This window comes from Leuciscus leuciscus (assembly GCF_965113295.1).
Source record: "Leuciscus leuciscus genome assembly, chromosome: 21".
Classification (NCBI taxonomy): Eukaryota; Metazoa; Chordata; class Actinopteri; order Cypriniformes; family Leuciscidae; genus Leuciscus; species Leuciscus leuciscus.
Window position 1 is genome coordinate 34592416 of NC_138745.1, and position 25295 is coordinate 34617710.

Consider the following 25295-nt stretch of genomic DNA (forward strand, 5'->3'; position numbering starts at 1 on the left):
CTAACCTCTCAATCCCTTATTGTGTATCTATTGGCAGGACCCAGTCAGTGCACTGTGGTAATCCAAAAGTCATCCCTGGTGGTTTCCGGTGGGCGGGATCATCTGTCCGGCGTTACTGACACTGCGCTCTGTCTGGTGTTGGGACCGTCGGAGAGTCTGACCGCGCCCGCTGGTTTCCACCTGGATGACCTCTATTCACCCCAGGTGAACTAAAATTTGATAGAACCCATCCACTTATTAGGAACCACAGAATACTAGCTATTCCTTCGGGTGTATTTTAAGTGCTTGGACTCACCTTTCTCTCTCTAAGACACACTTTCTTTCGAGGTCCTGTCCCGATAACCCACGCATCTCCTGGCCCGATCAGGAACTCTCGCAGTGTTAATAAGGCTTAGGCCTCTTTATTTTATTTTATTTTATCTTATTTGATTCATTTTCCTTAAATAACGCTCCCCGTGTTATTGTTTGTGACATTTCATTGCAGACCAATTCACTTCCTTGTGTTGTGTTTCCCTCTGATCTTCCCTACCTTCAACCTTGTCTCTTTCTCCACTCTGTTGTGATTTGTTTCTTTCATTTCACTTAAGACACAGAACCTAAGAGAGACCCCAGGAAAAGCTGAATAATAGAGTGACGATCAAAGCGGGCGTCGCTAAAACGACCCCCAGGCTACCGCCTGTCCAAATTTCTATTGTGGGTTTCATCCATACCCACGAAATTGGCTCAGCTAACTGTCGGCATCAGTTAGCCCCGAAATTCTCATAAACGGCATAGCCCGTATGAGTATAGCTCATTTGACCCTAAAACAAACTTGCATTTTGTCTCTTTTTGTGTGTGCTGTGCTTCTCTCGCCAACAGTAAGCCGAGATGTCGAGCTCACCCTGTCCTGCAGTCCGCTGGGACGACCTTGAGGCATGGCTGAGGGACATAACAAAGACCGTGCTGCCCCAGGACCCACATCGCTCGAGCCAAGAGCAACGGGACACAGACCTGAGCCAGTTCGAGCCCCATGATCCAGCCCAGACATACAGCCACGAGCAGCTGTCCAAAATCTTCGGAAACCTCGCACTCAAACTCGTCGCCAGGGCCCGGGACAGCGAAAGGAGCAACGCCGACCTGCAGCAAAAGACAGCCGCACTACAGCTCCAGGCCACAGAAGCCCGGAAGGACCGAGCCCACACACAGAGTCGGCTAGACCAGCTAATCTTCCTGACCGAGGAAGAGGACGAGACGGACACAACGCTACAACAGGAAGTTGAAAGACTTCAAAATGCCCTGGACGATCTTTGTCGGCACACAGACCTTACCACAGAGAATCAACACCGTTCCAGGCCAGCAGGTGGCGGCACGACTGTGACGGTGCCCGTCCAAAGCGTCGGACCGACCGCTCAGAAAGATTCTGGAACCAGCATCACCCGCCGTCCAGAACTCCAAGCCCAGACCGTCGAACCTGTAACCACTCTCTCCAGAACACTGGTGAGGCAGAGTCTTCTTACATCACAGATGAAGACAGTGCAGCCACGTCTGACACAGACACAGAAAACGAACACTGACACCTACTGCTTCAAGGTCCTGACTGACCTGCAGTTGAGTAACCAAACCAATGTCTGCGCCACATACAGACAACCCACCCACCCACCCTAACCATTGCAGTGATTACACAGCACAAACGAACTTTACCAACTACACTGCACGCCTCAGAGCCGCCAAACGCTACCTCCGCTGTGTACAAAAAAAAGTCATGCGGGCCTCTGATGAACAGACTTTTCCTATGCCACCACTTACCCCTCCACCACCCTCGCAGGCCATCCGAGCTCACTGACAACCAGTGCCTCAGACAGCTGTCTGCCACCACGCACATGTTGCGTTCACAAGACTTCAATACGCATTGTGCACCTGTTGCCATCACAGCGCCACAGCTCGTAAAGCCACAAAGCACAAGGGGGGGCCAGGCGTAACAAGGACGCCACATGTGCCAAAAAGCCATGCATGGGACATCAAAGCATGTGGCATACCAACCTCAGCGAACCAAAAAGACTGTCCTAAACCAACTAAGGACCTCCATCGCTGAAATTTTTCCTCCCTTTCTCTCTCTCTCCCTATCGCCTCTAACAGGATGCAGGCCGCAGTGGTTCGCGAGAAAGCAGCCACACTCACCAGGTCTGGCATCCGGCATCGCACGGAGAGAGCAACCCTGAGTCCTGAACACCAAGGCAGGACTCGCACTCAACACAGTCCCTCCAAGCATGGGCAACCGCCCAGCCTGAACACCTCACCTGTGTCCATACCTGGACCGCAGCTGACGCTGCGCTGTGTACCTCCACAGCAACCGACCACGCCCTGACTCCCGTCTTGGCTTTCACCCTGTACCAGACCCTACCAAATGTGAGCAGCCACAGCAAAGCTCACAAAGCCGTGTCTGGTGGTTTCCTATGGAACCGCAAAAAGGGGGTCCCGATCCGGGGCTCGCCTAAACCTCATTTGACCTGAGTCCTCAGTCATCAGCCGCTTGCCATCGACCATTGCGCTAATTTGTTGTTCGATAAAGTCCTTCCGAGGTCTTTATCTAACAAAAAGGGGGATATGTAACGACTATGGCTCGATGGGTAAAAAATTGACTTTTATATTTATATACTAATTAAAAGTGAAAACACTTTCTAAGTCCCACAGACTTGGCGAACTCTGTAACTGAACCCCCGTTTACGACTCGCTTCCCCCCTCTCGACAGTGTGAGCTTCAAAGACATTACTGACATTCCGATCTCAACAGAAAACCCGCTCTGAACACACACACACGTACACACACACACACACTCTGGAACTTTGGAAACAGATATTCTTCCACATAACAAGCCACTGAATGTTGATATGTATTCCTATGTTTCTCAAAGTGTCGTCACTTGCCATAACGGAAACACTGACAACTTTATTGTGTGTTTAATCAAACTTTATTTGTGTGTAATTATGCATATAAGTGTAACGTTATGTTTCCCCAATCTTTACCTGTCATAATTTATATCTCTGTAATCCTCTCCATCTCACGGAGACGAATCTTGACTGCAAGGTACAATAATATGCATTTGATTCCAGGAAATATCATATTTCTAAGTATGAATCCTTTCCCTCATAAGACATATGGTAAAAGGGGGCGTGTTTTTCTTCACACAAAGAAGACTGCTTCCCGCTACAGATCAGAAGTTTTGATTCGCTCTGTCCCCAAAACAGGGCGTAAACAGATGTCTGTTAAAAGGAAGATTCTCTCTTCTCTTCGCTCTCTCATCTCTTCCAACTCAACTCATCCAACTTCTCTGGACCCTCCTCCCCGGCGCAGCGTTTCTCCAAGGAACATCCGAAGGAGGCCCTGGCCTTCTCCATCGAACGAACCCATGTTCCAGTCGTAGCTGCCGGTCTCTGCAACTAAGATTTCCAGCCTCTCCCATCCCGGGAGACGAATCTGAACTTTCTCGGTAACATCACATTCAGTGAGCCTTTCAAGCTTCCCGCGACACCGGAAGACGCAGCAGAAACAGGACACCATCCTCGCTTCTTGCATCAGCTTCAGCCTGACCAAAAAGAGCACCCGCAAGTATATTGATTCCTATAAAAGCTGTTCCAGGTGTCTAGGTCTTAGGTCTGTGGACTAAGTTACCCTCTATCTTCCCTCTATATCTTTCTTTCTTTCATTTCATGTTTCTGTGTTCGGTTAAATGTTTATTGGTTTGTTTGCATTTTTACGTACGTTTATGTTTGTAGTTTATATAATCTCTAGTGTGTGCCATTTTATTAATAAACCCATTCATACTTTTAATTGTCTCTGTGTTTGAAAACCCACCTTATAAAAGTCAATGAAACTTCAAGATCTAAGCTACAAGCTCGATATTGACTACCTTGAGTAGTTTTAATTCATAAACTCAGAAAGTTTGATATTCGCGGCCAGAAGATAAAACTTTCGTGGAGTTTAAAAGGGATACCCCTTCTTAACTGTAATGATCAGACAGTACAGAACAAGGTAATCTCGATAATTGATAAAATAAATGTACATGCGACTTGTGAATTATGACCATAAGTCATAAATATTAATATTTCCAAAATTCCCTATATTCTTGAGCTAATTCACATTAACCCAGAGGCATTTACGTTACAGTCATTTAAAATTTAAATCTTTTTAGAGAAAAGATATAAATAAGAAATATGAGCGGTTCATAGTCAGGGATGAGTGTGAGTGTTAATTCATATTTTGTACAGTATGTGTTAGTTAAGGACAACTATACTGTCTGAATAGTGTGTATAAATTTGTCATTAACCTCTGGAAAGAGTGTTTTAGCATTATAGATTGGTTAAGGCAAATTACAAATTTGAAAGTAAGCTGAGGATTGTGAGTCAATCTGATGAGAAGGCAACACAGAACATAGGACGAGCTTTAAGTTGATTGATCATCAAGCTCTGTCTGTTAATTGTTATTTTGGTCATTTATGATGTGCAGTAAATTTGAATTACTTTATGGACAGGTTTAAGTATTGATGTGTAAATTAGAATTGTGAAGTCGTAGATAGCCGTTAGTCATGTGTTGAGAAAATGTTATAGATTTGACAGCAACAAACACGTAGGCTAAGTAAATATCAGATTATCCAGAGAGCCCTTAACAGTTATGTATTGTAAAAAGGGGGAGATTGTTATTCGACTGACGTTGACGAAGTGTGCACACCACAACCTGACCTGACCAATTGATGACCTGGAGAATGTTTGTAGATGACTGAATTGCGAGACCAACAACAGGCCTGAAAAGCAGGATATGCTGTGAGACTCGGGGCCGTTGCCTTAAAACAATTTGATAAGAAGATGAAATTGTGGCTTTAAGTAATATTTTTGTTTAAGAGGCAAAGAAAGATGTCTAAAGGAAATTTGGCTGAAGGACAATGTTTGGGTTAGCAAACTTTATCCAAACAAATGTTACCAAATAAATATTAACAAATATTGCAGTTTTCCTGTAGCTCAAACATTAGAGTTTGACACCTGTAACGCCAAGGTCATGGGTTTGATTTCCGAGGGAAAGCAAGAACTGATAAGAATGTAAATGTGTATCTTGAAATGTAAGTCGCTTTGGATAAAAGCGTCTGATAAATGTAAGAGAATCTTATTATGTTAAATTGATGCACAAGATGAGATCTCGTGCATCAAGAGGAGGATGATAACAGTTGCCAAATATGGTTTACTAAGGGGTTCACATTTGCTGAAAGCCATCGCACACAGGGGCGGACTTTACCATTAGGCAAAGGTCGGCAATTGCCTTGGGCCCCGAGCTACCTAGGGGCCCCCAAAATGCCCTATTAACTTATGCTTTTTTTAAATTTATTTTTAATTTATATATTCCTAAAACTCCATTTACGAAAAATGGCATCAAATCATTAGTGTTGCAGACAGGAGGGGGCCCCCCGCCTCACTACATTGGACTATTCCATTATCTCACTTACTGCGCATCTGCGAAAGTGATCTGCTGTGCCAAAAAACTGACGGAGAAAAATAAGTGATTGACAGACAGAGTGTACAGAGTGACAGACAGAGTGTACAGAGTAGTAGACAGAGTAAAAATGAAGCGAAGCTAGCTACCTAAGCGGTGCTGAAAAAAGGAAGAAGTGGGAGGAAAGCAAAAAAGTCTGTAAAGGTGCGCGGCGCGAAAGTTAAACAACACGCAGTAACAGGAGGACTGGGAAATACACAAACCGAGCAAGACGAGTCTAAACGCGAAAATTTTAAGTTTCGAAGTTACCCACGGACACGGAGATCGACAGACAAAACTGAGAAGTTTACTTATGAATCATGATATTTAAAAAAATCTCAGCTCTCAGATTCTGTCAATTCTATTACGAAATTCAAACAATAAATACCGTTTTGCCGTTTTAATGTGACATGACAGATTCCTATAGCGGCACGTGAACTGATCATCTCTTGCTAATAGTAAATAAACACGAAATAACAATGTTGAAAGATACAGTATAACTTACCGAAATGTATATTCCTCATTCATAATATTGATTAATAAGTGTTTTTCAACCGCGGAAAGAGGTAAAACAGCTGGAGAACAATCGTCACATAACATTTACCTCAGGAAAGCCATTTAATTGGCTAGAAAAAAAGCTATAGAGAGTATTTGGCTAAATATGTGTACTATATTACTTATTTTAACCTTAAATTATACCAGCCAATAGGGCTTTTTTTTTTTTCTTGAGAAAAAGTAACGCCTATCTTGTGAAACATTACCTAATATTTACCCAAATGAGTCAATATTGAATCAAATCACAAGAATTGAATTGAAATGGTGAAATTTGTCAAGCAAAAAAACAAACAAAAAAACTAAAAAAACATAGCTCACCAGAAATTGTACCATGTAAACATTGTAACATGTTTCTGTTTAGGAGTAAAGAAGTGTATGCAGGGTTTAAAGGAAACGTTTTTTTCTCCTCTCTAACTTTTACTTCCCCATATATTAGCTTTACCTGCCTATCCACCATTCAGTCGGTACATATTTCTTTTGTTCTCTTTTAAAGATTGGATGGGGGAGGGGCCCATAGCCTACCTACCTTCGCCTTGGGCCCCCGAATTGCTAAATCCGCCACTGATCGCACAGGTGGGAAGATAAATGTTGGAAGGACAATGGGTTTAATTGGGTAAAAGCCCTGCAAGAAGTCATTCTTCCCCCTAACAAAATTGCTGTGTGCATTGTTTGTATTTTTAAGTGTGCTAACAACAAGAATTGTTTCGACAGGAAACGCCAGGGCAGATGCAGCAGCACAACAGACAAAAGAAAACTATGTGACAATAACCTCAACATTTGTTTTTCTTTACAGAAGATGCAGACTTTTGCGCACATGGCATGAGCAAAGACACACTTGACTAGTAATCCGGGCCTGGGTCATTATTGTGGCAGAAAGATGCCACACCTTGCGCAGCGCATAACTTAACATTTTTATTTTTCAGGATGTCAGAACGGATTGCATCAAACAGAACTGATTCTGTCCCAAACGTATACATATTGTCTGGCTAACATGAGCAAAGTGAAGAAACAGTGCCTAACCCTGAAGATGGAACATCCATGGGGCAACGAGATTGAAGACTCAAATTTCATCATTTAATATTGTTTTTAGTATTATTATTACTTTTTATTAATATTCATAATCAGTAGTATTATGTATCTCTTTTATAATCTTTATATACATTCATAATTATTTGTACTCATTGTATTTTGTGAATATGTGGGAGAGACTTTGGGAGACTTTGGACTTGAGTGTGTGCTGCTGGACTGAAATGTATATGCAGTTTTTCACCATGCATAGCATAAGGGGAATACATTCCAACGTTAATGGAAACCATATGTTCTTCTGCTGAATGTATGTGTTCCTATAGTGATGTAGTTTTTTTCCTTGGTCAGTGGTATAAAAACCAAGCCCTGTTTGCCGAAAATCAGGAAGAGATGGAAATGTAGAGAAGATGACTGAGAAGCTGAATTAGACCTTCGCTTGGTCCATTGTCTCTTCCTCCTATGTTTTATAAACCAAATAAATAAGGGATCTCTTGGCAAAATCACTGGTGTCTGTTTCCATGAAATCAAACAACAGGGGAAAGCTCGATTTTTAAATCAACAGATGATCAACACATCTGGAGAAAGATGTGGACCAACTGATGGTTTAAGTTTAGCAGAAGAATATGTTTCGTGATGATTTTGATGATTGTATTTGATTGAATCAAACTAGGTATTGATTTGTTTAGTGCAAATGTAGAAAATCTATTAACTGATGTGTAATAAGCTATGAAAGACAGTCCATAATGGAAGTATTAGAGTTAATTTTGAACAACTACATTGGTTAGAAGGATGCAGGGTTTGAAATGAGAGATTTTTATTCTACTTTTAATCTTTGAATTTTATTGGTAAACATTTTTATTCAAATCAACCAGGGGTGTTAAATTGATAATGGTTTTCCTACTATGACAATCTATACTATTTCTTGTTTATACTGGAGTGACTGAGGGTCCGATTTATGGGGAAATGAGGTAACAGTGCTTATCCATTTAGCCCGGCTTCAGATAAAATGTTTACTTGCTTGCTCCAAAGTTTTTATTTTTATTTTATTTTTCTTATTCCTTTCAAGGTTCAAGTAGAGTGATCAGATATATGAAAATCAGACATGAAGGGTATAACTGTGATGTAAATACTTGAATTAATCCTATTATTATGATTTAATAGTGTAATGGGTTTGATTAAAATTAGAAAAACAAGGGTGAATTTTATGCATAGTTTATCAGAGAATGATAAAGAGGAGGAAAACTGTTACGGAAAAATTCAGTATTACTTATATTCATTTGTTTCCAAACTGTTAATTTCATTTAATCATCTGTTTCTGTGAGGGTTTTCTAGCAGCTGAAGGGGGGGACAAGCACAACAAACGTAATAAAAGCAGATGGGCCAGGAAGATAGACACCTAGGGCACGAGAAGGGATCCAGGCAGGAGAATGCAGGAGGTAATTTAGGTCGTAAACGAAAGCCTTTTGGTATCTCAGAGACAAAGAACAGTTTGACCAGCCAAGGGGGGTAGAAAACCAGTTGAAGATATCCCATATATTTAAGGAAAACTACAGAAACTTGGAAGGAGGGGTCATGATGACAGAGAAAACTGTATAAAATGTCTATGTTTTATTGGGTCACCAGGCATTCTGTTTCAAGGCTGGGTGGCTGCGGTCTGTGGAAAGAATCCTCAAAGAATAAACCTTTTCTCTTTATAACAATTTTGCCTCTTGAAAGTTTCTTACACCTTTGATGCTGTTTTTATTAATCTCTGAAAATTGCTCTTACAATGCTTTAGATAGATATCCCCCCAGGCCTAGCAAAATTGCTCTAAGAAATGACTTAATTCTTTCTATATGTCCTGATTTCTCTTTGACTGATGCATGGCGGTTTTATAACCCAGATTCACAGGATTATACTTGGTCTAACAAAAATGTATCTTTTCGCTCTAGAATAGATTTTTTTTTAATTTCTTCTTCAATTCTTCATCTTGTTAAAGATATCTCTCATGCCTTTGCTCCCTTATCAGACCATAAGCAAATGTATTTAAACCTTTGTGGTCTGCAGCCTAATTCCAAATTGCGAGGCTACTGGAAGTTTAATAATAGCTTATTAAAGGATGGCAAATTCAATAAATGTATTGCTAATCTGGTAAAATAATTATTTACTGATGTACATAATAATTACAAAGAAAAATGGGAATATTTCAAATACAAGATTAGACTAATTGCTATAACTAGAAGCAAAGCATTGAAAGCCAATAGAAATCAGTTAGAATCTAATCTGATTTGCAGGTTAAACGAGTTATTATTGAAAAAGACCATCTCTGAAGAAGAAAAACTGGAGCTGAATAGTATCAATTTGCAAATGAATAAACTTTATTTAGAATTAGCTAAGGAGGCTTTTATAAGATCTAGAGCCAAGTGGTTAGAAGAAGGTGAAAAAAAAATTCTAGCTATTTCTTTGCACTTGAGAAAAGAAATGGAAAGAAAAAAGCCCTTACTACCCTTAATATTGAAGGAGCAATTTGTAAAGATCCTATTCAAATTTCTAAATTTGTTTAAAAATTTTATAGTGACCTTTATTCTTCTATTTTCAATATTAATAGTTGTGATAAATTGATTGAAAAAAATACAGAGCTTTATCCCAGCCATTAATGACTATGATAAATCATATTATGAATTGGATATAAATTGTGAGGAAGTGTGGAAAGCACTTAATTCGATGAAAAAAGGAAAGTCTCCGGGCATTTGTAGAATTGTAAATTCATTTTTGGGATATTATTAAATGCCCTTTACTCAATGTGTACAAAGAATGCATCACGCAGAGAGAGATGACCGTAACCATGAAACAAGGGATTATTTCCCTCATACCTAAACCCAACAAAGATACTCTTTCTATTTTTATTCAAATCAACCAGGGGTGTTAAATTGATAATGGTTTTCCTACTATGACAATCTATACTATTTCTTGTTTATACAGGAGTGACTAAGGGTCCGATTTATGGGGAAATGAGGTAACAGTGCTTATCCATTTAGCCCGGCTTCAGATAAAATGTTTACTTGCTTGCTAAAATGTAAACATTTCAGATAAAATGTTTACAACTGGCGCCCTATTACGCTTCTTACTGTAGATTATAAAATTCTGGCTTTGGTTTTTGCCAAAAGATTTAAATTGAATCTTAGCTCTATTATTTCTGAAACACAATCTGGCTTTTTAAAAGGCCGTCATATTTCCAACAATAAGATTGGTCCTGGATTTGTTGGATTATGCAGATCCCATGCAATCTCAAGGTCTTATTCTTTTTCTTGATTTTTATAAAGCCTTTGACACAATTGAACACCATTTTCTTCTAAAAGCACTTAAGTTGTTTGGTTTTGGGGATTCTTTTATTTCCACTATTTCTATGTTTTATAAAGGTGTTAACAGTTCTGTTATTATTAATTTTGACACTTCTCAGAGATTTGATGTACATCGTGGTGTTAGACAGGGTTGCCCTATTTCTCCTTTTTTATTTTTATTAGTTACTGAGTTGCTATCTGTGAGCATTGTTCAAAATCAAGAATTGAAAGGAATATCTTTTTTTGGGAGGGAAATTAAAATTTCACAGTTGGCAGACGACACCACGCTGTTCTTGAAAGATGGAAAATATGTGTCAAAGGCTTTAGATTTAATTAACCAATTTTCTTGTGCTTCTGGTTTAAAATTAAATATCTCAAAATGTGAGATCATGCCTCTCCATGATCTGAATTATGATTCGATTGAAAATATACCTATTAAGTCCACAATAAAATATCTAGGAATTTATATTACTAAAAATCTTTTGTCAAGACAACATTTAAACTTTTCATCTAGGATCATTAAATCTAAAAATATTATTAATATCTGGCTACAGCGGGACCTGTCATTATATGGCAGAGTCCTCCTGTCAAAGGCAGAAGGTCTTTCTCTTTTTGTATATCCATCTTTATCTTTATTTGTGGAGAAAAAAATTGCCAAAGAAGTTAATACAATTTTTTTTAGATTTCATTTGGAAAAAGAAACCTCATAATCTATAAAACAAGAAGTGCTCTCTAACGATAGAGCAGACGGCGGCATTGAGTTGTTAGAATTTGCTGATATGATAAATATCTTTCAGATAAATTGGCTTAAAAGATGTCTTGCCAATCCAAATTCCATTTGGTATTTTATCCCCAACCAAATATTTAATCAAATCGGTAGTCTCTCCTTTATTCTAAAATGTAATTATTTACCGTCTAAGCTACCTATCGCCTTGTCCAAATTTCATCAACAATGTCTCCTTGCTTGGAAGCTGTGTTACGTTCACAGTTTCTCACCACACAAAACATTATTATGGAATAACAGTGATATCACTGTCAGAAATAAATCTTTATTTTTCCCCAGGTGGTTCCAAAATTATATTAACTGTATTCTCTCCTTATTTGATGATTCGGGTAACCTTTTTACTTATGAGAATTTTATGATTCATAAAATGATTCATCGATTCATCCAAAAGAGTTTAATACAGTGGTTAAAGCAATCTCACCTGGGTTAATTCATCTGGTTAAAAGCCACTCCATATATAATCCAAGAAGAGCAGTCACAAAACAGTCTACTTTACTCTTAGATGGAATTGATCTTTTGGACAAGAAATGTTCAAATAGACATATCTTTCAATTTATGAAAAAAAAAATCTCCAAGAGGAAAATTCTATTGGAGACCTTTGGTAGAAGATATAAATTGGAAAAGGGCCTGGCTTTTACCTGGTAAATACTGTTTGACCAATAAGGCTAAGGAAATAAATTTTAAAATTTTACATAAAATATATCCTGTCAACTCTAATATTTCTAAATATTTGGATATTGACAGCTCATGTGCCTTTTGTAAACAAGCAGAAGAGACATTTGAACATTTGTTTTATGATTGCCCGATATCCAAAAAATGTTGGTCTGACCTAGGTTCTTACATAGGCCTATCTGCCGTGTGACTCTTTCTTTCAGTTTAAAAGACATTCTTTTTTATTATAATGACGCCTAGAGTATGTTGTTAATTTCTTTATTCTATATGGAAAATTCTTCATTTATAAACAAAAATTTGCAAATAACATTCTGTCTTATCCTTATTTTGACTCTGAATTAAGCTCACTTCTTCGTTCTCTTCGTTATATAAATAATTAAAAATCCCTACGATTTATACAATATTATTATTTTTTTATTATTATTTTTTTTATGTCTTGTTTTTATGTATGTGTATGTAATTCATTGATAATGTGATTTTATTCTTGAGCAATAAAAAAAAAAAAAGAAAAAAAAAAAGCTGTAACATAAAGTCTCTTTCAAGGAAACGAATGAACAGTTGCACTGCATTTACAGCATTCATGGTTTTCATTCTAAAGACAAAAATTTGCATCAGAAGTGAAACCTAACCAACAAGGACTAATAAGAAAGTGCTAGAGATTAAATAGTAGCCTAGATTAAGACGATTTACTGAAAGTTGAGCAGAAATGCCAGAATGTATCAGCAAAAGTTTGCTTGGATTGAATCAAGTCCATTAGGAATAGATCAATCAAAAACAACAAGTCTGCCATGATTTGAACATAGTGTATGGATCAGTAAATATAAAGGAGATTATTTTCCTGTTGAGAGAGAGTTATTGCTCACCTCTGGTCTGTGTGTGTTCAGCGTATGACTTCATTCACTCCGACTCTCTGCAGCTCACTCAAGTGTATTAAACGCAGGATCTAAACTTAAATGACTCTTTGCTCTCAGAACACAGACAGTCGTTCATTTCGCAGTATTTTAGCCAGTAGTCGGTGCTGTCAGTCACTGACATGCAAATCTCCCTTTCATGACTGTAAAAAAGGCCACCCTTTGGAAATGGACTCTCCCAACTCCCCCGCCTCTGTTCGTGATTTGGACTGTTCAAAAACTTTCCATGGAGTTGGAAAACAAGATTTTATCGAGAGAGGATGTACATTATGGATGTGCTTGTTTATTATAAATGTTAAATTCGGCAAAAGTGTTGTCATCAAGGGATTTGAGGATTGTGTGTGTGTGTGTGTGTGTGTGTGCAACTAACTAACCACATGACATTTGCACAATAAATTATGGACTGAAAACTGAAGGAAAACGCCGAAAAATAATGGGAGTCAATGGCACTGAACCAACAAACATAACATAACAAAAACTTAACATAACTTATTTTTTTCTGGCCGTCATATCTAAATATGAAAACAATTTAAAATACATTAGTGAGGATGACCGATGTTAAATGACAGAAAATGTTACGTCTATGTGTTGGTTATGCATGGCCTAATTACCCTTAGGAAAATAGTATTTTGGGACAAAATATTACTATAGAAGTACTATAAGACTACTATAGAAATACTATAGCGGCTCTAGGATATTATAGAGGTATTACAGAACATAACATACTTCTGTGATGTTCTGTAATACCTCTATAATATTTTAAAGCTGCTATAGTATTTCTATAGTAGTCTTATCGTACTTCCATAGTATGTCCCAAATTACTATAGTATTCCTATAAGATTACTATAATATTTTGTCCCAAAATACTATAAGATTCCTATAGTACTTTTTCGTAAGGGTATGTCCCCCACCAAATCGGCTTCATTAGCCTACCACTTACGGTTTGCAAAGATACAATTATAAAATTACTGCAAACCTTTAATCTATCAATATTTATGTTCTATTATGCATTTTCCTTGTTATATGAATAACAGAAATTCATGAAATAATATATAGGCAGACACACAGTAATAAGATATTTATTCAAATGTTGATTTTAAAATTAGTTAACATCACCATACATATGATTTGGAAAAATAAATAAATAAATAAATAAATAAATAAATAAATAAATAAATAAATAAAATTATAAATGAACATTTCTAAAGACAGTTAATCTTTTACATAGAATATCACAAAAATATTAACAACTTGTTTTTTCAACATCTTCAGTGAAAGTGCACACAGTGAACGTTTCAATGGCAAGAATAAAAACAATCTGTGAATGTTACAGGCGGAAAGGTACAAAAAAGATGTGCAATCTAGCAAGTGCACACATGAACTATAAACAGTACTAAAATGGAAGCCATAAGATCTCAGTAATTAATCAGACACCACCATCTATTGTGTGTGCATTTGTGTATGAGAAGTTATTTACCTATTTTTTTCTTTTTGTGAGAGAAGAGGCATTGACATAGAATGGAAGCATTAGTCAAAAAAGATGTGTAATCTAGCAAATGCACACATACACATGAATAAAAAAGAACTCTGAACATCTTTCGGAAACATCTTGCTCATCTTAGTTTGGTTGTGTGGCGTGCAAACTGGCGCTGACGATTTCAGCAGCTTTCAGTCCATAATGGCGGACGCGCCTCCGCAGCGCCATCTACAGACTGTTACCCATAACACAACAGAGTTTCGCCTCTTGGGCTTCTATACTCTTTGAGTGAACCTGCAATTGTGCTCCAACTAGCTATAAAGGAGAACTTGTCCTGTGTGTTGATCACCGTAACTATCCTGGACTAAAAGTCACTGTGTGCAGACTAAGCAAATTGCTGTATAATGAATGAATAATGAATTGAACCACAAGGTACTGCTGTAAATCATAAATCATCTGTATTCACTTGCATTACATTTAATCATTTAGCAGACGCTTTTATCCGAAACCACTTAATCACAAAGATGAAAATTAGATATCTTTTTGACAAACTTGTGTACATTTGTTAGGCTCCTCATTTTAAAATTCACTGAGTCACGTCATACATCATTCACTGCATTAACTAGCTGTAATAAAGGAAACAAATGAACAGTTGCACTGCATTTACAGCATTCATGGTTTTCATTCTAAAGACAAAAATTTGCATCAGAAGTGAAACCTAACCAACAAGGACTAATAAGAAAGTGCTAGAGATTAAATAGTAGATTAAGACGATTTACTGAAAATTTTGCAGAAATGTATGAGGCGCCACGTAGGATTTAAATCAAACTTCGCTTATCAATACATACATAACACACGTGCATTATTGCATATACACCTATAAATTACTCGCATATACATGTATACTATTGGATGTTCAAAATACATATATGAAATACACGTGCACACTAATATGAAATCCATACCAATACATATTATGTGTTAGTAATGAATGCATATACACTTGTGAATAACTTGCATGTACATATAAACTTGACGCACGCATACACCTATAAATACTCGCATATACATATAAACTTCCATGCATATACACCTATAAACACTCGCACATACATATAAACTTCCATGCATATACACCTATAAACACTCGCACTTACATATAAACTCGATGCGCGCATACACATCCATAAAACACTCGCACATACATATAAACTTCCATGCATATACACCTATAAACACTCGCACATACATATAAACTTCCATGCACCTATAAACACTCGCACTTACATATAAACTCGATGCGCGCATACACATCCATAAAACACTCGTGCATACATACAAAATAAAACGTGGATGCATGCTTTGTGTATATATGTATATGCGAGTGATTTCATATGTGGATGTGCGTGAACTTTTCAGTGTAAAAGGAAGGCATTTGTGCGTACACGGAATTAACCTGCCTTTTTGATAGTTTGTTTTCCAATTTGAAATGAAATAAGCATAAACGAGAAAACGGCCCCTTTATTCGTTTTTTTCGTAAAAAAAAAAAAAAAGCCTAAAGCCTCTTACGTTGTTGATTTATATTTCAAACAAGAATTCGACATTTGCTCGCAATGTTTTTCTTACAAAAAACCTCATCATTTTGCAGGACAATTGCAGTATACAACACAGATAGAAGGGTGCCAATAATTCTGTGGTGATATACAACATGCTTTAAGAAAAGTTTATTTCCATCACACTGTAAAGTGTTTTTAGATATTACATATAGATCACATACCAAAGATTTTACATATAAACTGGGTCAGCATACTGTTAATTACAGTTAGTACCATGGGAAGTAGGGGTGCTGATGTGACCCCTGGAGTGGAGCCCATGAAGAAATATGGTTGGGGATAAAAGTTCACACAAACAAAAACGAAAAACTGTGGTGTTTAGCCTATAGGCATACATATTACGTGTGTTTGTTTTTATTTATGCAGTATTATAAAATACCCATATTATAACAAATAAATATATTTGGAAATTGCCCTTTAAAACGAAGGCTCAGTTTGTGGTTCACAATTATTTGATTAAAAACAACAAAAACAATAAAACAAAGACAAAGTCACTTATATTAAACACTTTTTTATTGATTTATTTGTTAACAGAAGTTATATCTAGCACCTTTAATTGCCTTCGCTATCGTCCTGTCAATCATCTGTCTCATTCTCGCGGGTCGCGGAGATGATTACAGTTTCAGTAAAACTGTATTCACCATCATCGGTACCCACCCTCAGCCGATTGGCATTACAGTATTTGCAATCACCATCCCGTGGCAAAACGGAGCGTCTAAAAGAAAAGTTCTGACTGCTGACTGTTGGTCAGTGAGCCTCTCCCGCTCGGCGCTGTCAAGCGCAGCTTCACCACACAGATTTAACTCCGCAGAGCTAAATAAAACAGGCTGGTGGCAGACTAATAATTAATATCTCTGATGTAAAGATTTCTGTGAAACGCGTAAAGTTGCACAGAAGAAAGCCCAATAGGACCTGCCCTGTACAGTTTAAGAATCTGTAGCCATAGTAGAGGACTATTATTTTGTAGAACAGACCCGAGCGACAACTGATGAAGTCACATGCTCAGACTTGCTTGACCAATCGGCGGAAGGGGGCGTGTCAGGCCGCCCACATGTGGAAAACGAATTTTGAAGTAATTTATTAGTTTTTTGCCTGTGAACTAAAAAACGAAAAATCAAGCCGAAATCTCGTTTTTTTCGTTATTTTTTTTTTTTACGAAAAAACGAATAAAGGGGCCGTTTTCTCGTTTATGCTTATTTCATTTCAAATTGGAAAACAAACTATCAAAATGACACAAATGACTTTTACACTGAAATGCCTTCCGGTTACACTGAAATGCCTTCCTTTTACACTGAAATGCCTTCCGGTTACACTGAGATGCCTTCCGTTTGCACTGAGATGCCTTCCGTTTGCACTGAAAAGTTCACGCACATACACATATGAAATCACTCGCATATACATGTATACACAAAGCACACATCCACGTTATGTATGCGCGAGTGTTTTATGGATGTGTATGCGCGCATCGAGTTTATATGTATGTGCGAGTGTTTATAGGTGTATATGCATGGAAGTTTATATGTATGTGCGAGTGTTTATAGGTGTATATGCATGGAAGTTTATATGAATGTGCGAGTGTTTATAGGTGTATAGCCTATGCATGGAAGTTTATATGTATGTGCGAGTGTTTATAGGTGTATATGAATGGAAGTTTATATGTATATGCGAGTGTTTATAGGTGTATATGCATGGAAGTTTATATGTATATGCGAGTATTTATAGGTGTATGCGTGCGTCAAGTTTATATGTATATGCAAGTTATTCACAAGTGTATATGCATTCATGACTAACATAATATGTATTGGTATGGATTTCATATTAGTGTGCACGTGTATTTCATATATGTATTTTGAACATCCAATAGTATACATGTATATGCGAGCAATTTATAGGTGTATATGCACGTGTGTTATGTATGTATTGATAAGCGAAGTTTGATTTAAATCCTACGTGGCGCCTCATAGAAATGTCAGAATTTATCAGCAAAAGTTTGCTTGGATTAAATCAAGTCCATTAGGAATAGATCAACCAAAAACAACAAGTCTGCCATGATTTGAACATAGTGTATGGATCAGTAAATATAAAGGATATTATTTTCCTGTTGAAAGAGTTATAGCTCACCTCTGGTCTATATGTTTTCAGCGTGTGACTTTCACTCCGACTCTCTACACTGTCCTACAAAGGCAAAAGACCTTAACTCGCTAGAGTGTGGAACTGAGAAAAATGACTTTAAAGATTTTTAGTTGTCCCGCCAAATTAATTATAGGCAGGACACTGGAAATCTGGCAATTAGATGTTTTAGTAATGAAAATTATCTACATAAAAAAATCTTGAGCTCAAACTTGACTTTTGACCACTATTTTAAAGTTACTGTACTCTGCCTTTGTATTGTCAGCTAAAAGTGAAAAGTCATGCCAAGGCAAAAGGCAGTAACTTCCACATTATCAATATTTGGTTGCTGATCACCATTAACAAAATCATTATAGTAACACCTGTATAAAATCTAGTGATCATGGCACTTAGTTTGTATGATTTAAAATAACTTCTTATATCCATCTACTTATTGCTATCCTGTGCTTTGGTTGCATTCTGATGGATTTATTAAAACATTTGACATGACAAAATTCGGCGGTGCTGAAGGCGCCGGCGAAGTTTTGGCACTCTGCCAGGTAGATGCATGAGTGTTTCAACCAGGTCCGGTACCCGAACTGGGTGAGGCGGGGCTTTAGTTCTTTGTTGTATTCATCTGCATCCTTCGCGATCGATATCGCACGTTTGTCGATGGAGGGGGTTCAGACCATTCTGTTCTGCCTTGGTTTCTCATGGGCTTTTGGAAGTTAAAAACAACGGAATTGGTTCAAGATACTTATCCACATGACAAAGGAGGTCTTGAATGTGCCAAAAATTTAAATAACTAATTTTCGACCAAAAAACGAAGTTACGGTCTTTTGCCTTTGCACGGCAGCGGAGGATCTAAACTTTCACAAAATTAGCCTACTCTTTGCTCTCAGAACACAGACAGCCGTTAAAGGGTTAGTTCACCCAAAAATGAAAATTCTGTCAGTAATTACTCACCCTCATGTTGTTCCAACCGTGTAAGACCTTCGTTCATCTTCGGAACACAAATTAAGATATTTTTGATTAAATCTGAGAGCTGATCACTTCTCCATAGGCTGCTAGGTGGCCCAAACTTGCTGGCCCAGAAAAGTTATTAAAGAGATCGTTAATATAGTCCAAGTGACTACAGTGGCTCAATCTTAAGTATATCAAGCGACGAGAATACTTTTTTTGCGCAAAAACAAACAAAAATAACGACTTTATTCCACTATTCATTTCCTTCTCTCTGGGCCTCGTAGTGTTTTTGCGCAGCGCGTCTGTGTTACACGTCACCACGTAGGCTCACTATTGGCCGACGGTAGTCATGTGTGTGATGCGTGGTGACGTTTAACACAAACGCGAAGCGCAAAAACACTACGAGGCCCAGAGAGAAGGAAATGAATAGTTGTTTTTTGTTTTTGCGCAAAAAAAGTATTCTCGTCGCTTGATATACTTAAGATTGAGCCACTGTAGTCACTTGGACTATATTAACAATCTCTTTAAAAACTTTTCTGGGCCAGCAAGTTTGGGCCACCTAGCAGCCTATGGAGAAGTGATCATCTCTCAGATTTCATTAAAAAATATCTTAATTTGTGTTCCGAAGATTAACGAGGGTCTTACGCGGTTGGAACAACATGAGGGAGAGTAATTACTGACAGAATTTTCATTTTTGGGTGAACTAACCCTTTAATTTCGCAGTATTTTAGCCAGTAGTCGGTGCTGTCACTCACTGACTTGCAGATCTCCCCTTCAAGACATAAAGGTGAAGACAGCTGGCATTTCAAGACTTCAAATCCTCCAAGTGAATAGCCTACTATACCTATCAAAATCGTTGGTTATTATTACTCGGTTTAATATGTCAAGGATTTTAATAACTTGGACTTAATTGCTCTACTCTTCAATGTTATACTAGTGTAATGTGTGTTGTGTTTTGGGATAATGTCTTGGCAACTAATGAGACTGATTGAGAAATGAGAAACTCCTGGGCGGGAGCTGTGTATTGAGAGACTGGGGGTGGAAAAAGGTTTAAATGGAGCACAAGAGATGATGGACGAAGGCTCGGTTCCGGTTACATTGTTGACAACAAGACGTGGCTTTTTAAGTTTGTTTCTGTTTTTAATCTAAACTGATGTATTAAATATAAAGTTGTGCTTCGTAATAAGAGAGGGTGATAGTATGGGTTGGTGGAACTGAAACTGGGAAGGTTTAGGGTTACAGCCATAGGTACCATTTTGCACATGCATGAGGTTGAGAAGTGCACTATCTGTCATTGATTCTGGGGTTTGTCACCAATGAAGTGAGTTAGTTCACGTAGCGCTTTGTGTAGTTCTACGGCTTTCCAGGTTGTGTTTAGCCTGTCCTTGTAGTCCCCTCTGTTAATAAAACTGCATATTTTGATTGAAGTTGTGGTGGTGTGTTGTCTTCTGGTGCCAGACCATACTGGCTAAAATAAGTAAAGGTGGTGGCAGCCGCCTATTAAGAAAAACAGATATTGCAATAGTAATATGCATGACTGCCATTCAAAGAGTCAAGGCTGTGTTGTTGTTTCCCTTTACTATTGCACAAACAACAGGGAGATTTTTCTTCTTTGTAAGGTATTAAAACTCAATGGAGGAAACCTTATCCACCAATAAAGAAGCTGTCAATCTCTCCCTCATCAAAGTTAAACAGGTTTTTTTTAAATTGCAACACATGCAGTCGTTAAACCATGTGTCAAAGAATGAATGCATGCAGTTTGTCTAATATTTTCCATCATTACAAACAATACAAGACACAACTGTTGTGCCTCGAGCGAGGTACTTCCATAAGGGAGACTCTCACTGTAAACATGCATTTGAAATGGCTATGGGATCATTGTTTTGTAATATATTCGCTGCGGGACGATTGTGACCTGGGCATGGATTTATCTAAACTCTAAAGGGATGTCATGTTATTCATGGTTAACCCTTTAAACCTGTCATAGTTAACAAATATGCATTGTAAAACTAATATAATACTATATTTAGTATTAAAAATAATACTTTTGATAAGCCTACTACTTTATATGCATGGTATCACCAGAAAATTTTATCCAAATGCAGCCCAAAGGGGAACTTCACCAAAAACCTTCCTCCTACCTTATTCCCTTCCTGAGTTACTGATTGTCAAATAAGAAAGATAGGCCTATGTAAAATTATAATAATTTGTTTTAATATATATTTTTTGTATTCTATTAGCATTTTCTTAGCATGAGAATGACCAAATGTAATGAATTCATTTTCTTTAAAAAATTCTATCAAACGATAAATACCTTTTGGCTCTCCTTGCTGTAGTTTTTGAGATATGAGTCTTTACTGTTTTTGTATGTCACTCAGAAAAAAAAAGGGTTTAAGGGGTTAATCCATTCCCTGATCAGCAGTGCTAATTACTTCTGTCTGTCTCCTCATCTTAATCCATTCGGTTCTCCAGCACTGAGATCAAACCTTCAGCTTCACTCGACAGAGAATCAGTTCAAGCATTAAACCCTGACAAACACTGCGAGTATGATCATGATAATCTGGTGGTCTTTTGCAGCTCCTCTGCTGATATAAGGAGGCAATGGCACGCTCTCCACAGAATAACAAAATAAGAGTCCTTTTTTAATTCTGTCCATGTGAATCAATATACACTTGTTAATCGGAACTGCCGAATAACTTAGAAAAAAAACTTAACAGTTGTGTATATACTTTGTGTGTATCACATCAACACCCTGAAAATGACCTCTAGAAACCCCTTTTAAAAAAGTTGACTATTTAAAAAAATGTTTTGATCTAACATGTGAAAGTCAAGTAAAGCATCATAACTGTACATCATAAACATCATAACTGTTTTTGATACTTAAAACAGTCGAGAACATCACGCGGGAATTTTTGTGCATTTCATTATAGTTTATTTATTTATGTATTCTCTAGTCTCTAGTTAAAAAGAGAGGCTGTACAAAGTAAACACGCTCCTTACAGAAATGTTTACAAGCGAACCACATACTGTATGAAAGACCAGGAGCAAAGTGAAAGAAAAAAAAAACTTCAAAGAAAAAAAGTCGTTGTTCCTTCACTTTCAGTCTATAACAACATCAGTTTCATCTGGTAATCATATTGGTCAAAGACAAATATTTAATCTAGAATATATTCATCCAAGAATGTGACCTTAAGTTATTTTTTTCTACATTAGCCCATCGTGTATCTAACCATCCTGACTGATGAATCTGAATGTATTGTGGTTTGTATGAACGCTAAACACGGGTTGATGTGCGTTTTTATATAGCCCCTTTCACACAGCGCGATGATCCCGGGAAATTGCCAGAACGCCTTCTGTGTGAACGCAAACACGACCCGGGATTGATGCTGGGATTTGACCCGGGTTCGTCGTTTGATTTTGGTTCATTCACACTGCCAGTGATTTTCCGGAATCAGAGAGTGCGTTCACACACAACCCGAAAAAATGCCGTAAAGACACGTGACATCGATGTGACTTGTAATGTCTCAGCAGCGCAGAGTCCTGCACGGGTCCGATTTTGTAAACCCGCACCCGCCCGTACCCGCAGTGCTTCAAACCGCATCCGACCCGTTATCCGTCAACAGCACTAATTAAAATCCGCACCCGACCCGACCCGCTTAAAATAGAACCGACACCCGACCCGCACCCGAAATAAAATCAGTTTAGCCAATCACATTATAGACACAATTACAAAAATGTTTATTGCCAGTTCATACAGAAGTTATAACGACAATTAACACAAGGACAACTTCAGCCGAAGCTGTCAAAAGGCCGGTACATGATGGCTAACGTTACCACAAAACTGAGTAGCCTAACAGACGCGGCTACAACACTATATCTGCCACGCAATTTCGTCTAGCCTGACAATTCTGGGTTCAAACACGCCCTGCACACCACACATACTTAACAGTGTTACATTTGAAAAATACTGTTCGATTGAACTGCTTGGTTTGTTACCACAGTTTCTCCGTGCTTCCTCGGCGATGAAGTTCCACATGTGCGGCTATCCAACACGAAAATGCATGCAGCAAAGCCTTTCACAATATTTTCTTCAGATAACTCCAAATTTCTCCCACACACTGGACTTGACTTTTGATGACGTATTGTCGACAACTTTACAATCTCCACTAGCTATTCTTTTCTTCAACTCCTCAGCATCCATCTCGACGACTGCAAGCAGATCGCGCGCGCGGTTATGATGAATTTTTAAAAGTGAAAGTAGCCTAGGTAACATCCTGGGAGGGCGTGGCGCGTGGGCACAAATAAACTGATGTGGATTTTAAATTATTTTATCATCTTGAAATACAGGAATATTTTTGTAGATGTGTTCCTAAAAATATGCATATATTTTTACGTTTGCATGTGATTGTTTTGAACCCCGCTTTGCGCCCGTGTTTCCCCCGTGTCCGACCCGACCCGCACCCGTATCCGACACAGTTGGATATTTTTCACCCGTTTGAGCAAAATTTGCGGGTCACCCGTCGGGTACCCGCGGGTACCCGAACCCGTGCAGGACTCTACAGCAGCGTCTTAAGTGTGCTTATGAGCTGCGATCTCTCTCTCGAGAAACCACGCTTGTGCATCTTTTTCTCTGATTCGATCATAAACTTGCGCATTACGTACCGTTTCACAGCTGGAGAACGATCCCGGCTTCAGCGTCATCACTACGACACAGCATTATTATGGCTTTTGTTCAGCGTGCGTTCCGGTGTTGTGCCGAATTTCGACCCGCGCCAAATTATAACCCCCTTAGTATTGATAGGTTTAGGTGTGGAGGAGGGGTTGGGATTAGGCAATCAGGTACTGACTTCAACGAGGGGGGTAATAATTTGGCAGGGGATTGAAATTCGGCACAACATCTGGTCACTTTATCTGTGTATTTTCCGGAATCTCTGTGTGAAAGAGGCTTATGTCACAAGCTTCAAATCTGAATACATTTTTTTTGACATGCCGCACACTGCACAAATATACAAAGTTTCCCGCCTTTTCCCACTTAATAACCATCTCCTACATTGGTTTATTGGTTTTAAACAGCAGACTTAATATTTATCCATTTCTGTTCATAATTTGAACATATTTATCACGCAGTAAAAATGCCCAAAACCAGTCGTCTGTGGATGATAATCCAAAACAAGGAATGGTGGGACGTCCTGCTCCACTTCACAGACGCTGAGTGAAAGGAGAATTTTAGAATGACGGGACACTCATTTATGACACTTTATTTAACAGGAGGAACACCTCGTCCAGCGCGTCATACGTGACCCTTCAGTTTCGGGTTTCAATCCGATCAAGATGTTCTCTCGATTGGATTAGAAAAGGAATAAACCACCCCTTTCAAAAAGATCGAAATGATTTGTAATAGAGCTGACACTTTGAGTTTTTAATGGGTTATGTTTCTATGGGGCGCCGTTTGTAAAGTGTCTCATGCTGAAAATAACAGCAACATTTTGTCACATTTAGCTTCAAACAATGTTGTATTTAACTGGTATGAATTTTTGACGGTCACTTTTTACCACATTTACAACAATATTTGTCAACTTAGAGATATTTTAAATAGTTAAATCTAAATATTAAATGTTACACCTAAATGTTAAATCTAAATGCTAAATCTAAATCTAAATGTTAAATCTAAATCTAAATCTAAATGTTAAATCTAAATGTTAAATCTAAATCTAAATCTAAATGTTAAATCTAAATATTAAATCTAAATCTAAATGTTAAATCTAAATATTAAATCTAAATCTAGATGTTAAATCTAAATGTTAAATCTAAATCTAAATGTTGAATCTAAATCTAAATGTTAAATCTAAATCTAAATATTGAATCTAAATGTTTAGGGTGAAACTAAATATTTAACTAATATGCAAAATCAAAATGCCGGTAACCGGAAGTGCCAAAATAAAAGCTCGAGGAGGTCAGTGTGTGTTTATAGCATGGTTTATAGTGTCAAATAACGAATAAAAACCATCTCATCCGAGGAAATGGACTCTTGGACATGGATTATCGTGATAATAACTACCTAAAATAATAAACACATTTGGTGAAACTGTATTTGAAGAGTAGGCTAGCGTCACTTTTATGAAAAGTGCGGGACTTATGACCTGCAGCCATAATAGCCAGCCACGAGGGGGCTCACTTTGACTGAATGTCATGTCATCACTCTCATCACGAAACTCTACAGTTTCTCCAAACGTGTTTATTATTTTAGGTAGTTATTATCGTTATATTATAGTTATTATTATGAGATGGTTTTTATTCGTTATTTGACACTATAAACCATGCTATAAACACACACTCGAGCTTTTATTTTGGCACTTCCGGTTACCGGCA

The 25295-nt window shown here is 37.8% G+C and overlaps 3 protein-coding genes and 1 long non-coding RNA gene across 5 annotated transcripts in view; 2 read left to right on the forward strand and 2 right to left on the reverse strand.

Annotated features, from left to right (window-relative positions):
- The window catches only part of LOC309485216 (uncharacterized protein), a 48772-nt gene extending 35891 nt beyond the window's left edge, over positions 1-12881 (reverse strand). Inside the window, exon 1 of one of the 2 annotated variants that reach the window (XM_082151991.1) lies at positions 12717-12881. The gene's annotated coding sequence lies outside the window, so the exon portion shown is untranslated. The remainder of the gene's footprint in view (positions 1-12716) is intronic. The other variant, XM_082151992.1, reaches the window with a different exon arrangement.
- The window catches only part of LOC309485214 (uncharacterized protein), a 75059-nt gene extending 55873 nt beyond the window's left edge, over positions 1-19186 (reverse strand). Inside the window, exon 1 of the transcript XR_014201084.1 lies at positions 18047-19186. The gene's annotated coding sequence lies outside the window, so the exon portion shown is untranslated. The remainder of the gene's footprint in view (positions 1-18046) is intronic.
- Positions 1-25295, forward strand: part of LOC309485233 — a 176122-nt gene that overhangs the window by 126877 nt on the left and 23950 nt on the right. The gene's annotated exons all lie outside the window — the stretch shown is intronic.
- Positions 648-4138, forward strand: LOC309485143 (uncharacterized protein). The gene is made up of 2 exons (XM_082151796.1): positions 648-2606; positions 2729-4138. Exon 1 carries the CDS (start codon positions 868-870, stop codon positions 1642-1644), a length of 777 nt encoding a protein of 258 aa, XP_082007922.1. The 5' UTR covers positions 648-867; the 3' UTR covers positions 1645-2606; positions 2729-4138.

Bases quoted from the DNA above. Each gene is read 5' to 3' on its own strand.
- LOC309485143 (XM_082151796.1), top strand. From the start codon at position 868: ATGTCGAGCTCACCCTGTCCTGCAGTCCGCTGGGACGACCTTGAGGCA.